Here is a 15,508-nt window from a genome sequence, read left to right as displayed (position 1 = left end):
GTCGAAAGGACAACCGTATTCATCACCTATCGATCCGCATCATCGAACAACAGCCACAGCCGACGCACACAAAAAGTGAGTGAAACAAACAATAAATTGCGTTTTCCGACGAGCTGTTAAAGTAATATGCAAATGGTTTTTTTTTTTGTTATTCTCAAGAATAATTTCTCTCTCTATCTCTGTACCCCGATTGGCAAAAAAAACCGATCGGACCAGCCCAAATGCCTGAGCACTTTTTCTTTCGTCATCGTCGTCAGTCAATCAGTTGAGTGTGACAGTTGTGCGGTCGCATAAACAACCATAACGATTTGTAGCTTATCCCCGAAGTCAAATGAAAGCCCACAACAACAACAACCAAATGAAAAGAGAAGAGGCACAAAAAAAGCCCACGTTCGACACACGAGCACAAGCGCTCATTTCACTCGTTTATATATTGCTTACAAATTCTTTCGCGCTCGAGCTTGTGTCATGTTTGCCCAAAATTGAATGTGAACAAAGCCAATTGCATCGCTCAGCTCAAATGATAGGCAATAGTGAGCGTGCAACGCGAAAGAAAAAAAAACCAGCAACAACAACGGCAGCAGCAGCAGAGTTTAATCATGGCCATACATCACTTAAGAATGGATCACCTATCAATTGCATATGCATACTAAATAAATCGAGTCTAAATAAGCAAACCGGGAGAAACATTTTCTTGATTGTTTGATTGACAACTTGTAAGGTATGTGTGTTTGTGTATGCATTCAATGGAGATTGGTAGCTGCCGTTTGAACTATTGTCGTTCTCGACAGCATTTACTGTTGGTTTGCTGCTTTTTTTTTTCTCTTTCGCTCTATGCCTCCTCACTGTCTCTTTCTCGTTACGTTAAAATCGTAATTTATCGGTATGTGTACGGTCTGTGGCAATGCATCAGCAACAGCAGCAAATGTGCGATTTCAGTATTCGATCTTTGTGTGTACGTCAGCCAGCCATTTATTTAAAAATAAATATTGAAATCGAAGCATCGAATTGCTAACGCGAGTGTACACGAGATGTACCCAGAAGAAAATCGATGGATTGATGGATGGATGGATAGATGGTTGGATTGATGGTTGATTGCTGCCAACTTGAATATTGTCGTATATGGAAATGAATTGAAATTGCATACGACGAACCACAAAGATCACATATCAGCTTACTTTGTTCACATATATTCTTAGGTCGTTTTTTTTTCTGCCGGTGCGCGCATATTTTTTCTCATTTCTGTCGCTCTTCACTCCATGCTCTCCGGTGTTGTCGTTTGGGTTTTTCTCTTGTACGTGCAGAATTTTGTTCGATGCCCGTTAAATTCGAAATATTATCATTGGAACGTCGCGCTCCGTAATGCATAACCATTAACCAAATGAAACGTTTTGTGTATGCAATCAATAGTCGCGCGATCGGGCAGCAAGTCAGTCAAGATGTGATTATGCATCGTGTCGTGTTTCGCAAAGCGAACACATCTCTTCTCTCATTCACTCTCTCTCTGTCACTCACTCATTCACTTAGTCTATGTCTCGCTCTCACTCTGCCTCCGAGTCTCGGCTGTCTGATGTTCGACAAAACACGAATATGGTATTTTACGACCATTTCCATTCGTTCATGTCAATCTTAAAGTGTTTTTTTTTCACCATCGCGCGCGGTACACACAAATCGCGAGATCCAATCCGATTTGAATATATATGTGTTTTATTATAATTTCAATCGCATTCCGTCAACTATTTGTGCAACACTTGATTTGTCGTCGGATAAATGATATGAAAATGGCATGTAACGTTTTTAGGGTTTGGAAAATCGGCTGCTGTACAGAAAGTCGTCATTCATTTCGGATTGGAAATATTTATGTTGGCCTGAAACGGAGTACACATGGCGCAATTGCAATTTTCATTGTGCATAAAATGCAGCGAGGAATTGACCTTTCAAATGAACGATTAAATTGGATTTGCTGATCTTTTGCAGCGGCGATTATTTCCGCGATAAACAAAAACGATCCTATGTTCGTAAAGTCACATCAACAATGTCCAATTCAATATGATTCATCAATTGCTCTTGGCGGTTATCACCTATTTTGACTGCATGGTGAAAATTAATTTGTTATTACATTCAATGCGGGGCAATCTTCAGCACGGCTGACTCGGTGCATTATCGCCATTTCACACACTCTTTACATACATTTTCTCCCTCTTCTGTTGTTGTTTCTTCTTTTCGCTTCTCCGAACGTAATTAAGTTTGAACATGCAAATATTGCCCGCAACAAACACACACACACACACGTCTTGCTCTCGGTTCTCTGTAATCAGTTGGCTGTCAATGAGCGACATTCCCCATTCGTTTGCACGCCTTTGTCGTTCATCGCTTCACTTTTATCTCTGTCGCTTGCCAGTTCATTTCATTTAATCTCAATATCATCGTACTCTCTACGTTTTGTTTGTTTTTATAGTTTTTTTCTTCGGTTTTCTTTGTATATTTTACTCTGTTTTATCTTAGCTAGCGGCAGCAGCCTGTGCTCTGTATCGTTCGCGTTTGGAATTGGTGTTGAGGCTGATGCACATTTTGCAGAGCAAAGAAAAAAAAACACGTTGCATTCAATTAATAGATGTGCTTGTCGTTTGCAAGCACAAGTCATCCGTTATTTGTCAACCGAAACTGGCATATTTCGTTTGCACGATTGCATTTTTCATGTTTTTTTTCTTTCTTTCTAAAGCAAACAGCTCATGCGATATTCTCTCTCTCTCTGTGTGTGTGCGCTGCCTTTTTTTGTTTGTATGTCTTTAAGTCACACTCATTTATTTCCGTCTCGTAATTACACACGCTCTTCGCGCACCCAAGCTATAATTTGTATCGAGTTTCATCGACCGAAATCGGCCCCAAAATTTACAGAAGCCAAGTGCATTCGACCGAAATGCATGCACACTGTAACAACAACAAAAAGAGCAACGTGCAATATTTACCCGATGCATTTTGTACGTGTTTACCATATGAACCTTATTTGCCGTCGAAGCCCGAACAGATAAAATGACAAAATTACCGGAATGCGAATGCGATTTTTATATATGTGCGCTCTCTCTCTCCCTCTTTGAGTTTTAACGCTTTTGCGCGCGCGCTCATGCATTCATTTTGTACAAGAATTTCGTTTTGGTTGTACGAGCGCTCGTCTTTTTTCTCTCTGCCTCTCAACGAGTCGAAGCGAACAGCAGAGAGAAGAGTGCGGTAAAAAGCATAGAAAAAAACGAACTGCAATTGCATGTCAACAAGCAACTGTGCACATTCATTATACCAGGCAGCAGCTCATACAGTCAAAGCATTTTTGCCGATGCAAACATCAATTCTACGCATATGTCGCATTACACCCAGTTCTACATGTACACAACGCTTAATTTATTGGTTAAGTCCTCAGAAATTTGTTTCACGTCAACCAGTTAAATTACGATCATCAATTTTATCGTTTCGACAAGAACGAATTATGCCAATGTCTTTGACAGATTTCTATCGTTCGCCGGCACTTTTTTTTCATTTTTATGCGTGCACAATTCTGTTTGCATTTGGACCACATGAACTGCTTAATCGTAAAATAAAAACCGATGGAATTCGTTTTGCGCTGCAAGCGCACGGAAATTGGCTATTCGCGCTTGATAAATGCTTTTTTCATCGAAATGTTTTCACAATTAAAGACTTCAGACAATGCGATTAATTCAAGCGTGTTTACATGTTAACGGTATGCGTGTGTGTGTGTGTGTGAGTGCGTGTAAAGCAAAAAGCGTGAATATTTTTGGCATACGCATTGGTTCGCCGAATTTGTTAACCATTCAATTTGCACGGATGCTTCGCTTGCACTTTTGCAGTTGAAACTGGGCCAACTATATAATCGGATGCGGGTAACGCATTTTTTTCGCACAATTTATTTTCTGCACATTTAGGCAATTGATTTAATGGTCACCTCTGTGAAATTGACCCATTCATTGAAATGTTATGAAAACAACATTTGGAAAGAGTTTGAATTTTGAAATTTAATAAAATGCAACGCACCTTCTTTCGATCAGACATCAATCACTTTTCAGTTTGATATTGATCGTTGACCGTGGAGTGTGACCTTATTCAAAACAGATCAGTTCATATTGAGTTTTTCAAGTGACGAAAATAGTTAAAGCGAATTCGTCCTGAAATATCAAAATGCGTTCTTCCGCTTTTCTTGTGATTTGCAGTGTTCTTGTGATTTGTCATTTCATAAATGGCTATTCTTGTGCTGAAACATCTGATCACACCGAAAAAGATGTTTCGATTGGTGTTTGCCCAGTTTATGGGAAAGATAAAGAGTAAATTGAAGTGAACTTTCATAACATTAACCATTAGCAACAATAAAAGTTCAATAGATAACACGACTTTCTCTCGTAACAGGAGTGGAACAACCGAAACATTTGATAAGTGTTGCGATGGGTATTACCAAGAATTTAACACTAATTCCACTGCCCTGGTGTGCAAGCCGATATGTGAAGACGAAACAAATTTTTTCCCTACTTCGGATGATTGTGTTAATGGAATTTGTACAGCTCCGGGTGAATGCACTTGCAATGATGGCTTTGAACGAAAAAACAGCAGTTCATATGTGTAAGTGGAACAATTGCGAGATTTCAGACTCAAAAGTTTTTTTTCAACAGCGGTAATAGTTCAAAATTTACTAAAGCTTGACTACATTTTCTTCTTTAGATGTCATGAAAAGTGTAAAAATGGTTATGTTCACGATCCTGAAACCAGCGAATGTGTTCCTTATTGTGATGGTGGCTGTGTGAATGGCCGATGCGTTGAACCAAACAAGTGCGAGTGCAATCAAGGATACAACGTCACAGATTGCAAAAAGCCAAATGAGTCCCAATGTGATGTGTATTGCGCAGAAGTCAACGGAACATGCGAGTGTTTACACAAAGATCAACGTATCGATGGAGTTCGAATTCATAACAACACTCTATCCCTCTGCAATGCAACCACTTCAGTAAATGAAACCCTCTCGCACACCTGTGGTTGCCTGAATGGATTTTACACAACAAATGGAACATGCATCTGTGCGAATGGTTATAAAATGCTCGAGGGATTTGCTGATCTATGTGAACCAGACTGCGGAGAACAATGTACCAGCGGTATTTGCATCGAACCAAATACATGTCTGTGTGATAGTGCATGCATCGCCAGCGCACTTACGGCCGAACAACAGAAGGCTGGAATTAATTGGTGTGATTTTGTTTCATTTTTTCACATTTTCAGTTCTTTTTACTTCAATTTTCAAATGTTTTTTTGTACATTGCAGGGTGATCCCAGGAATCCTGTTGACTTTAGTGGTTTTGGCAACTTTCCTTGGCGGCGGCTCTTTCATTCGTAAACGGAAAATGAATTCATCCAAAGCACCACCCAGACAAAATGGTAAGTTTTGATGTAGCTATGGAATTTGAAATAAAAATTTTTTCACTTATTCGAAAAAATTTCTTTCGATATTCCCTAAAACAAGCATAAATGAACAACAATGTTTCAATGACTTTGATTTTGATTTACAGATGCCATCCCCGATCGATTCAATATTGAAGTTTACTCGCTAGAAGACTTCTGATTCCATTAGCATAACAACTCCAATTAGAGATAAGAAATACTGTGTAGTTAGAGATTTCAAAACGCGTTTACATTTTGATAAATGACGAAGTCTAAGCAGAAGGAAATGTGAAGGATATTTTGATGAATTGTGACTTTTTGTACTTACAACATCGAATTTTTGTACTGAAAATAAGAAATAAATGACTTTTTTTTTACTTTTGAAACCGATTTTGAATAATTCAAACTGAAATGTATTCTTTGATATAAGTATCGAAGTTTCACCAACAAAAACGCATCGTCTAAGGTTTGCGAAATAATTGATCAGTCTTTTCGAAGCTCCTATTCTTGAATTGAGATCAATTTGATTGACAGAATTGCAACTCTTAATATCTACTCGTAGTATTTTTTTCGACTTGAAATCATTCATATGTTGATGGGTAATTCTCTTTGTTGTTCTCATTCTTTTTTTTTTACAAATCAAAATTGGCACTTCATTGCATTTTCCATGTAGGAAGAATCATTTTTGGGCAATATTCAAAAGCGATGTTTTTACGAACGTGTAGGCACAAACCCACGCACTTTTCTCTTTCTTGACACAATCAATACGAGCTTAAAAATGGTCAAATGCACTGGTATTCGTAAAACATGAATGAAAAAATGTGCTCGTGCATGGAATAATAATTAAATTATGATGCGGCGACAAATTGTGGGCGTTAGCGGTCATTGTATTTTGCATGAAATAAAAAAACGAACACAAGAAAATATAATTTGCAATCAGTTGAATTGTAGCTGTTGGCCTTGAAAGAAGGCATTTTTACTTTAATATTTTTCGACACTTACCGAGATTCAATCGCTTCTTGTGAACAAAAATTGAGATAGAAAGAGACTCAGTGCATGATTTAATACGAAATTTATAAGCGTTGAGTAGCTATTTTTACATTGATTTAGTAGTTAATTTATAAAATGCGCGTTTTTACTTTTATTTTGATTTGTCATTTCATAAATGGCTATTCTTGTGCTGAAATATCTAACCACACCGAAAAAGATAAATCGATTGGAGTTTGCTCAGTTTATGGGAAAGAGAAAGAGTAAATTAAAATGAACTTTCAAAACATTAACAGTTCGCAACAATAGAAGTTTAACATCAATTTTTTTCGTCACAGGAATGGAATAACCAAAATATTTGATGAGTGTTGCGATGGGTATTACCAAGAATTTACTACTAATTCCACTTTCCTGGTGTGCAAGCCGATATGTAGAGATGAAACAAACTCTTCCCCTACGTCGGATGATTGTGTTAATGGAATTTGTACAGCTCCGGATGAGTGCACTTGCAATGATGGCTTTGAACGAAAAAACAGCAGTTCATTTGTGTAAGTGGAACAATTGCGAGATTTCTGACTCAAAAGTCTTTTTTCCATAGCGGTAATAGTTCAATATTTACTAAAGCGTAACGAAATTTTCTTCTTTAGATGTCATGAAAAGTGTAAAAATGGTTATGTTCACGATCCTGAAGCCAGCGAATGCGTTCCTTATTGTGATGGTGGCTGTGTGAATGGGCGATGCGTTGAACCAAACAAGTGCGAGTGCAATCAAGGATACACCGTTTCAGATCGTAATAAGGCAAATGAGTGTCATTGCGAAATGTATTGCGCAGAAGTCGATGGATTATGCCGTTGTTTAAAGGAAGACGAACGTATCAATGGACTTCTGATTCATAACGATACTTCATCTCTTTGTATTGAAACCACTTCAACGAATGGAACTATTTCGCAAAGCTGTAGCTGTCTCAATGGATTCTATACCTCGAATAAAACGTGTATCTGTGTAAATGGTTATAAAATGCGCGAGGGATTTGCTGATCTATGTGAACCAGACTGCGAAGAACAATGTATCGATGGTTTTTGCAACGAACCAAATCAATGCCAGTGTGAAAATGGATATGAATTGGGACACAATGAAAATGAAACGAATATTTGTTATCCAATTTGCCAATTTGATATCGATGAAACTCAAGGCTGTGGAAATGGAACGTGCATTGATCCAAATACTTGTGAATGTTATGAAGGATTTGAAAATTATTCGAATAATATCTCCGTCTGCGTCGCAAAGCGATTCAATGTAACCATAACTCAATCTTCCGATGGACATTCGTACATTCTGTCTCTTCCGTTCTTTTCATTCTTCGTCGGCCTTTTCCTAGGAATAATCGCCGCTCTAATTTTTGTAGGAACACTCCATTTTGTCACGCTGTGTGTAATCAAAGAACGAATGGACCATATCAACGTTTGATCGAAAATGTAAGTGACATACAAGTTTGAAGCTAGGCGTTTCTAGTTCATTTCTAAGAACATTTTTCATCGTTTCAAACCAGCTTACATACTCTTTTCATTAAAATTTCAGATTTGCCGGCAACATTAAAGTTTATCTTGTAAAAAATTCATAGAATGAACGAGTATGACTCCGACTACCCCGTTGGTACCGAGAGAATGGTATTATCGATAAGAAAATGATTGTGTTTTGTTGCATGAACAAATGTTCGGTTTTAGATTATGAAATAAAAAATATATTCTCGTAGTACATCGTTGGAAATATTTTGATTTATCTAAGTGAAATTACAAATTTGATGATTTTTAAACTAAATTAAAAGCTAAAAAATGAGTATTTTTTCTTTAAAAATGTAACCCGAACTCACCATACAAACTTTACGTCAAAAGATAAGTAAATTGTACACCAAAACGGTCATCTGCCTTATGATAAAAGAAACTTTCAAGTTTTCGTTCAGGATGAACGTACATGATAATGTGAAATCAAATTGCGAATATCCGGTAATAATAAGCTGATGCTGGGGTTTCCTGATTCTTTTTTCGGTGTTAACATAGAGTGTATCTTAATATGACATTATCAAAACAGCGAATAAAAAGAGAGATTCATTCAGTTCATGCTCCAGTTTCATGTTGACTGTTGACACTGTAGTGAGTGCTTGAAACGAAAAAAGAAGTAGATTTGGCCCTTGTTGTTTTATTTCATATAATCATAAAAATGCGCGCCAACGCATTGTTTGCTCTGTGCTTTTTTATATGTGGCTACTGCGCTATACAAACGATCGCCATCGAAACTACCACCGATTTACCGATGATCATCAGTGAAACAGAAACCGAACGGAATGCCAGTGGCTATTGTACATTTGAAATAAAGTAATAATTTTAATTTATTGAAAATCAATCAACAATAATGAACTTGAGTAAATTTAAAATTGCAAGAAACATTGATTTGTATTCAACGAAAAAATTAATTTCTTCAATAGAAAAAGACAAATAGTCGTTGTTCCGGTGAATTACACTGAGATTGAAAAATATTATGGCCGATGTCATGGGCACTACCATAAGAAATGCTTGAATGAAAGGCTGGTTGAGAAAACGCGCCATGAACATCAGAACCGTGAATTTAACGATACCGTTGTGCGTTGTTGCGATGGATACGGTTCAAATCTGGATAAAAACAAATGTTTGCCAATTTGCGAGCACAGTTGCGTTTATGGAAGCTGTATAGCGCCAAATGAGTGTAGCTGTTATGATGGTTATGAAACAACGAGCAAGTCGAATGTGTAAGTGACAGGAATTTTGCTGTCAAAACTTTTTTCCGAATCTTTTGTTTTCGTAAAATTTGCACTTAATAATTTCTTATAATTGTCATGAATAAAAATTAGAATTAACTTTTTTTTAAATCCCGTCTGGTCTCTAGCTGTCAACCGAAATGCAACGGTTGCACGCATGGTAGTTGCATCGCCCCGTATGTGTGTGCCTGTAATTCTGACTACAATTGGGACTCAGAAAAGATGGAATGTGTTCCAGTTTGTGCTGGAATGTGTGATAATGGCAAGTGTATAGCTCCGGAGCACCATCCCACGTACATTGTTTGCATTCCGCATTGCAATGAAACCTGTGTGATTTTAGCAGCTATCGGAAATATTTCAATAGATTTTGATTTCGGTTTTTTCAGATGAAGCCACCAAACCAATAGCTGATTACGTGAATGAAGACTTGTGATAGACTGAAATAAATACAAATATCTCAATATAATTTAAATTACACATTGGGTCCGGAATGGCACCATTTTTCTATTTTGTTTACACTTCGTTTCAATTAAATTTGAATCGAAGATTTATCGCGGAAATTAAGTTCATCATTGGGAAAATGCATAAAAAGAGAAAATCGTCACATTAAGTGACATTTCACATTGCTATTGACAACTCATTATCATAGAAAAGTAAATAATTTCTTTGTAAGATGAACAAAATCCAAAGTCCATTTTGTGTCAATCTGAGTGTGTACTATTCCAAAGATTATTAATTTCCGTAGAAACGTTATATGTTCCAAATATCAATAAATTGCAAAGTGATTTTTGCTTACGAACTAACAATTTCTTGTAGTAAATAAATTGAAACCTTTGAAAAAATGATTATGTACCCAACTACTCATCTTGATAAACTTTCTGAAGGGAATAAATTTGAAACAAAAAACCGGGCATTTCTCTATGTTAATAACCAAATGGAATATTTGTCAAAAGATAAGCGAATGAACCCAAAAACAATGTATAAATCAACGGTCTTTTGACTTGTAATACCAACAATAAATGATTTCATTTAAACAGTATTTTTGTTGACACAACACTATTGTCAAATCCTGCGTAATGACTCTACATCGGGTAATTACATATAATTTTGGACGGCAAATATTGAATACGAATTTAGTAAACGTGTTAACTATTGTCGAATCTTCTCGAAAAGGCCACGAATGTTTACTTCTTTCCTCTTTTTTTATCACAAACGCGTCTAAGTTTTTATTTAAGATAAAATGTACATAATTACGAGCAGTTAGTTGGACTATGAGTGTCCGGTTACGATAAGACGTTGCTCATGTTTGTCTGATTGTTTTTTTTTTTTTTTTTCAAGGAAACAAAGTGCATCATACTATGATCATATTATCAAAAAGGAGAACGAAAAGGAAGTTACATTTGGTTCATGCTCCAGTTTCATGTTGACTGTTGACAGTGAAGTGAGTGCTTGAAACGAAAAAAGAAGTTGATTTGGCTTTTGTTGTTTTATTCCATATGGTCATAAAAATGAGTGCCAACGCACTGTTTGCTCTGTGCTTTTTTATATGTGGCTACTGCGCTATACAAACGATCGCCATCGAAACTACCACCGATTTACCGATGATCATCAGTGAAACAGAAATCGAACGGAATGCCAGTGGCTATTGTACATTTGAAATAAAGTAATTTTAATTTATTGAAAATCAATCAACAATAATGAACTTGAGTAAATTTAAAATTGCAAGAAACATTGATTTGTATTCAACGAAAAAATTCATTTCTCCAATAGAAAAAGACAAATAGTCGTTGTTCCGGTGAAGTACTCTGAAACTGAAACATACTTTGGCCGATGCCGTGGGTACTATTTTAAGAAGTGCTTAAATGAAAGGCTGGTTGAGAAGACGCGCTATGAAAATAAAATCCGTGAAGTTAACGACACCGTTGTTCGATGCTGTGAAGGATACACTTCAAATCCGGATAATAACAAATGCCTGCCAATTTGCGAGCACAGCTGCGTTTACGGAAGTTGTACAGAGCCGAATGTATGTAGCTGTTATGATGGTTATGAATCAACAAACAAATCGAATGTGTAAGTGAGGTCATGTTTTTTAGCCCTGACGATTTTATCAAAAAATTTCCCACCCATACATACATATGATCAGTGAAAAATTTCATTTTTTTTCTAATTTCATTCCTTCAGTTCTTTTCACAAAATTGTAAAAACAAATCTAAAAGAAATCTTTTTCACATCTCTAGTTGTCAACCGAAATGCATCGGCTGCACGCATGGTATTTGCATCGCCCCAAATGTGTGTGCCTGTAATTCTGGCTACAATTGGGACTCCGAAAAGACGGAATGTATTCCAGTTTGTGCTGGAATGTGTCACAACGGCACGTGTATCGCTCCGGAACAATGTGAATGTAACGCAGGCTATGCTCACCATCCCACGCACAGTATTTGCATTCCGCATTGCAATGAAACCTGTATAAAAGGACAATGCGTTGAACCGAATAAGTGTGAGTGTGACTTTGAACATCAATTTACCAATGGATCACAGAGTATTTGTGAGCCAATCTGCGAAATGTCGTGTAAAAATGCAAAATGTGTTAGTCCAAATGTTTGCGAATGCCACAATGGATACAGTATACTGGATGACACTAAGCCACATGAATGCCATTGTGGAGAGTATTGTGTGGAAATCGAAGGAATGTGCCATTGCTTGGACGATGAGCATCGCATCAATGGCGATGTAATTCGCAACAACATGTCATCGATTTGTACCGAGAATACTTGCGCAAACGGTGTTTGCATGACACTTTACGACTGTGAATGCTATGATGGCTTTGAGAAAGATGAAAATTTCAATTGTGTCGCTGTGAATGAAACGTGTATCGATGAACCGTCTGTCTGTAATGTAACGGAGATAAAAACTTGCAACTGCATCAATGGAATATGTACTGCAAACTTCACTTGCGTCTGTGTAAACGGATTCAAAATGAGCGAAGGGCATAGTGATTTGTGTGAACCAAGCTGCACCAAAGAGTGTGCTAATGGCTATTGCATCAATCCCGATGAATGCGAATGTAATATTGGCTATCGATTGGGTTACAATGAAAGCGAAACGCACATTTGCCATCCAATCTGCGATCCAGAGGCTGAAGACAATAATGGCTGTATCAACGGTACTTGTGTCGCACCAGATACATGCCAATGCTATGAAGATTTCAAACTCAGCGCTGAAACCAACTTCACTTGCGTTTTCGATCCTGTCTATGCCAAAGAACATACGGCCAAAATTCATTGGTAAATACCTTTTTTCAGATTTTTCTGAAATTCTTTTGTTTTACAATGTTTTTGAAAAACGATTTCCAACAATTGGAATTATTTGATGATTAATAATAATCAATGATTATCGTTTTAATTTCAGGCTTATACCCGCCATATCTCTGACACTTATTCTTGTAGCAGCAACTCTTGCCATCGCTTTCTTCAATAATAAACAAAAATTGCGAAACTACAGAATGCCTACGAGAGATGGTGAGCACTCAAATCAATCATAAATTACGTTCTGTTTTAGCAAATATTTGAAAAGATTTCGATTTTTCCAGATGAAGCCAGTGAACCGATCGCTGATTACTCGAATGATGACTTGTGATAGATTCGTTAGAAACGTCAAGCGTGAGGTGTTTGGACAACGATCGACACAATCACTTTGGCTATAGTGAATATTTACAAATTGAACACAAATCAGGAATGTCAATGTACAATAATTTTATTTACTCCAAATAATATCAACAATATTTGAATAGTTGATGATTAATTTGTTCATCGAAGAATTTCTCGTAGAAAATAAGATAAAGAGTATTTGTTAAAGTGGAATGGATGTATGATCGTAGATTTTAGACTTCCTCCTGATAATAAGCAACACAAATAAAAATCATTTGATATCGAATGTGGGTTTTTCCCTTCGCATTATTATAGAGTGACCTTTAAATCAATCCGCATGGACATTGCTTTCTGTGATAAAATATGCACTTTGGACGAACTCTCAGAATAACAACACTACAGCTATTTCTTCTTTTTTACTCAAGTCTATGTGGGAATTCCACATTGTGGGATGATATATACTGGAGATATCACCATGAAAGCACAAATAAATAACAACAATTCTATGAAATTCAGCTGGTGAACGCGTCAGTGTGCAATTGTCGCTTCTTTTTATCGGAGACTCTCTTTCGTACCATGTACATAATTGCACCAAGAAATGTTATCTGCTGATTTGGTTATTTCTTTGTATCGTAAGAACGTTCAGAATGAATGATAACAATATGAAAATATGAAGACAAATGACTAAAATTTTGAGATAGACGTAATCTACCAAAAAAAAATCGAAGTAGAAGGAGTAATTTGGACCCTTGAACTCTGCTTCTGAAACTCTGTCACAGTGATGAAAAACATGATCATTCATGTTCAAATAAAAGAGCTTATTGATTGGCTTATTTGTGTTCATATAAATGAATTTATTTGTCTCAATTGAATGAACTACAACTAAACAACTTTGAAATGAAAGCATTGATTTAAACTTTATGCAAAATAACATCTTGAATTGAGCTCAATATTGAGTCGCTTCATTTTATTAACGTTTCGTCTCGTTCTTTTTTATAACTTATTGATAATTCGCATTCATTTGAGGAATGAGATCTTTTAAATTGATTACAGATGCGGTCACGGTTAAGAATTATAAATAAACTAACATATACGGCTATGATCACCAACATCGATGCTAATACAATTTTCGAAAATAAATCGTCATTTGATTTTGGGTTTAATTTCAATAATGTTTCTTTCAAAACATTCTCCAAAGATTTGTTCTCGTTGGGCATTTCATTTGTAATTTCACTGCTGGTCGGTTCATAAAATATGTTACTGCAACTAATTCCTCGGATGTTTTCCAACCCTGTCTTGGCTGAATATGGAGCAAGATGAAGATGAAGTTTCTCCCAATTGATGGTCGCCATGAAATGATGCAAATAAGAGCAAATGAATGCATTGTCACTTATAGCCAGGAGTTCTAACTGTGGAAATAAGACATTTCGAAATCCACTTAAATGTGATAAGTGATTTCCGCTCAAGCGAAGTGTGTGTAGATCATGAAGGACGGACAAAAAAAGTTTAAAATCCAATTCTTTCAATAAATTTTCTGATAGATCGAGTGAGATCAGTTTGTGTTGATGAGAAAAAGTACCCAATCAAATGCTGCTCATGTTTGTTCGTCTCAAATTCAAATACTCCAAATTCGGCATGTATGCAAAGGTTTCGACTTTCAAATTACCAATTGAATTGAATGATAAATTCAGATGTTTCAATTCGATCGTTCGTCTAAATGTGTCGTCATTCAAACTGGTCAAGTGGTTGTATGACAAATCAATTGTCAATAAATTGCCTGTACGGAAATTATAAAATTGTTTGATGGAATTGTGTGATAAATTTAGCGTTTTCAGATTGATTAAATCTGTGAATAATAATCCGTTTAATTCGATTAAATTATTTTGTGACAAGTCCAAGAATTCGATGTTTTTTGCATCCGAAAATGCCAAGGATCTATCTATTCAATGGAATTATTGCGAAAGTCAATATTTCTGAGCTTGTTTGCATTGACGAACAGATGAGACGGTAATTCTTTCAGTCGATTTTGCGATGCGTTCAAGTCGCTCAGATTGCTTGCTTCTTTAAACACAGTGGTCTGTAATGTTTCCAATTCGACGTCCGAAATATTCAAAGTGTGCAACGATTTGAATACATCGAAGAACTTTATCTGAATTTGATGGAAACGGCAATTTTTTAAATTTACAACACTTTGTATTCCATAATTGTAAAACTTGGACAAAAATGTTACAAGTGTGAACGGTGGTAAATCTGAATAAAAACTGAAACATTGCAAAATCGATGGGATACGTTGGCCATTGGATAGAATAACATTTCCATGTATAATCATGGGATAAAACGACATTTCGAATGCTATCTTATTACATCCGAAAATTTAAATCCACGCAATTAAGAAATTCTCGTTAAATTGCATAGCTGTCTGCTTCATATTTCAAGGTCTAAAAGTCACAAATATATAGATAAAGTTCATTGAATTCGAATTTGATGTAGTCTATAATATTTACTATCATAAACTCAGTTGTACCAAGAAGCAGACAGTCTTTCCGTTGAATCGACCAAGTTTTGAATAACAATCATTTCACAACGAAAAAGTATGAAACCAAGTGCGTGCAGGAAATGTCACATAGCAACACTTAATGATAGCAGAGCA

General features: G+C 36.3%; 2 protein-coding genes across 2 annotated transcripts in view; one reads left to right on the top strand and one right to left on the bottom strand.

Annotated features, from left to right (window-relative positions):
* Positions 1–13,144, top strand: part of LOC129566984 (uncharacterized) — a 31,008-nt gene extending 17,864 nt beyond the window's left edge. Inside the window, exons 2-17 of the mRNA XM_055443434.1 lie at positions 4,499–4,623; positions 4,723–5,241; positions 5,318–5,430; positions 5,562–5,590; positions 6,641–6,654; positions 6,759–6,968; positions 7,068–7,881; positions 8,313–8,316; positions 8,576–8,792; positions 8,903–9,202; positions 9,340–9,599; positions 10,658–10,874; positions 10,982–11,281; positions 11,449–12,495; positions 12,620–12,729; positions 12,801–13,144. Coding sequence (XP_055299409.1) covers positions 4,499–4,623; positions 4,723–5,241; positions 5,318–5,430; positions 5,562–5,590; positions 6,641–6,654; positions 6,759–6,968; positions 7,068–7,881; positions 8,313–8,316; positions 8,576–8,792; positions 8,903–9,202; positions 9,340–9,599; positions 10,658–10,874; positions 10,982–11,281; positions 11,449–12,495; positions 12,620–12,729; positions 12,801–12,847 — 4,326 coding nt within the window. The 3' untranslated portion in view covers positions 12,848–13,144. The remainder of the gene's footprint in view (positions 1–4,498; positions 4,624–4,722; positions 5,242–5,317; positions 5,431–5,561; positions 5,591–6,640; positions 6,655–6,758; positions 6,969–7,067; positions 7,882–8,312; positions 8,317–8,575; positions 8,793–8,902; positions 9,203–9,339; positions 9,600–10,657; positions 10,875–10,981; positions 11,282–11,448; positions 12,496–12,619; positions 12,730–12,800) is intronic.
* Positions 13,145–13,811: 667 nt separating this feature from the next.
* Positions 13,812–15,187, bottom strand: LOC129566983 (leucine-rich repeat transmembrane neuronal protein 4-like). Its single transcript, XM_055443433.1, has 4 exons — positions 15,089–15,187; positions 14,856–15,007; positions 14,443–14,793; positions 13,812–14,295 (listed from the first exon to the last, which is right to left on the bottom strand). The coding sequence occupies exons 1-4, from the start codon at positions 15,185–15,187 to the stop codon at positions 13,821–13,823; spliced, it is 1,077 nt and encodes a 358-aa protein (XP_055299408.1). The 3' UTR covers positions 13,812–13,820.
* Positions 15,188–15,508: the final 321 nt, after the last annotated feature.

This window comes from Sitodiplosis mosellana, unplaced genomic scaffold, assembly GCF_009176505.1.
Source record: "Sitodiplosis mosellana isolate CC-2019 unplaced genomic scaffold, AAFC_SMos_1.0 Smas_scaffold_5, whole genome shotgun sequence".
Lineage (NCBI taxonomy): Eukaryota > Metazoa > Arthropoda > Insecta > Diptera > Cecidomyiidae > Sitodiplosis > Sitodiplosis mosellana.
The sequence above is the reverse complement of the archived record's forward strand: the minus strand, read 5'-3'. Positions and strand labels throughout refer to the sequence as shown.

Excerpts from the sequence above, each read along its gene's own strand:
- LOC129566983 (XM_055443433.1), bottom strand. The coding sequence starts at position 15,187 with ATGATTATACATGGAAATGTTATTCTATCCAATGGCCAACGTATCCCA. Across the intron at positions 14,794-14,855 it reads AAAGAATTACCGTCTCATCT|ATCCTTGGCATTTTCGGATG; the intron begins GTTCGTCAATGC and ends TTGAATAGATAG. Across the intron at positions 14,296-14,442 it reads ACAAACATGAGCAGCATTTG|TGGATTTCGAAATGTCTTAT; the intron begins ATTGGGTACTTT and ends ATCACATTTAAG.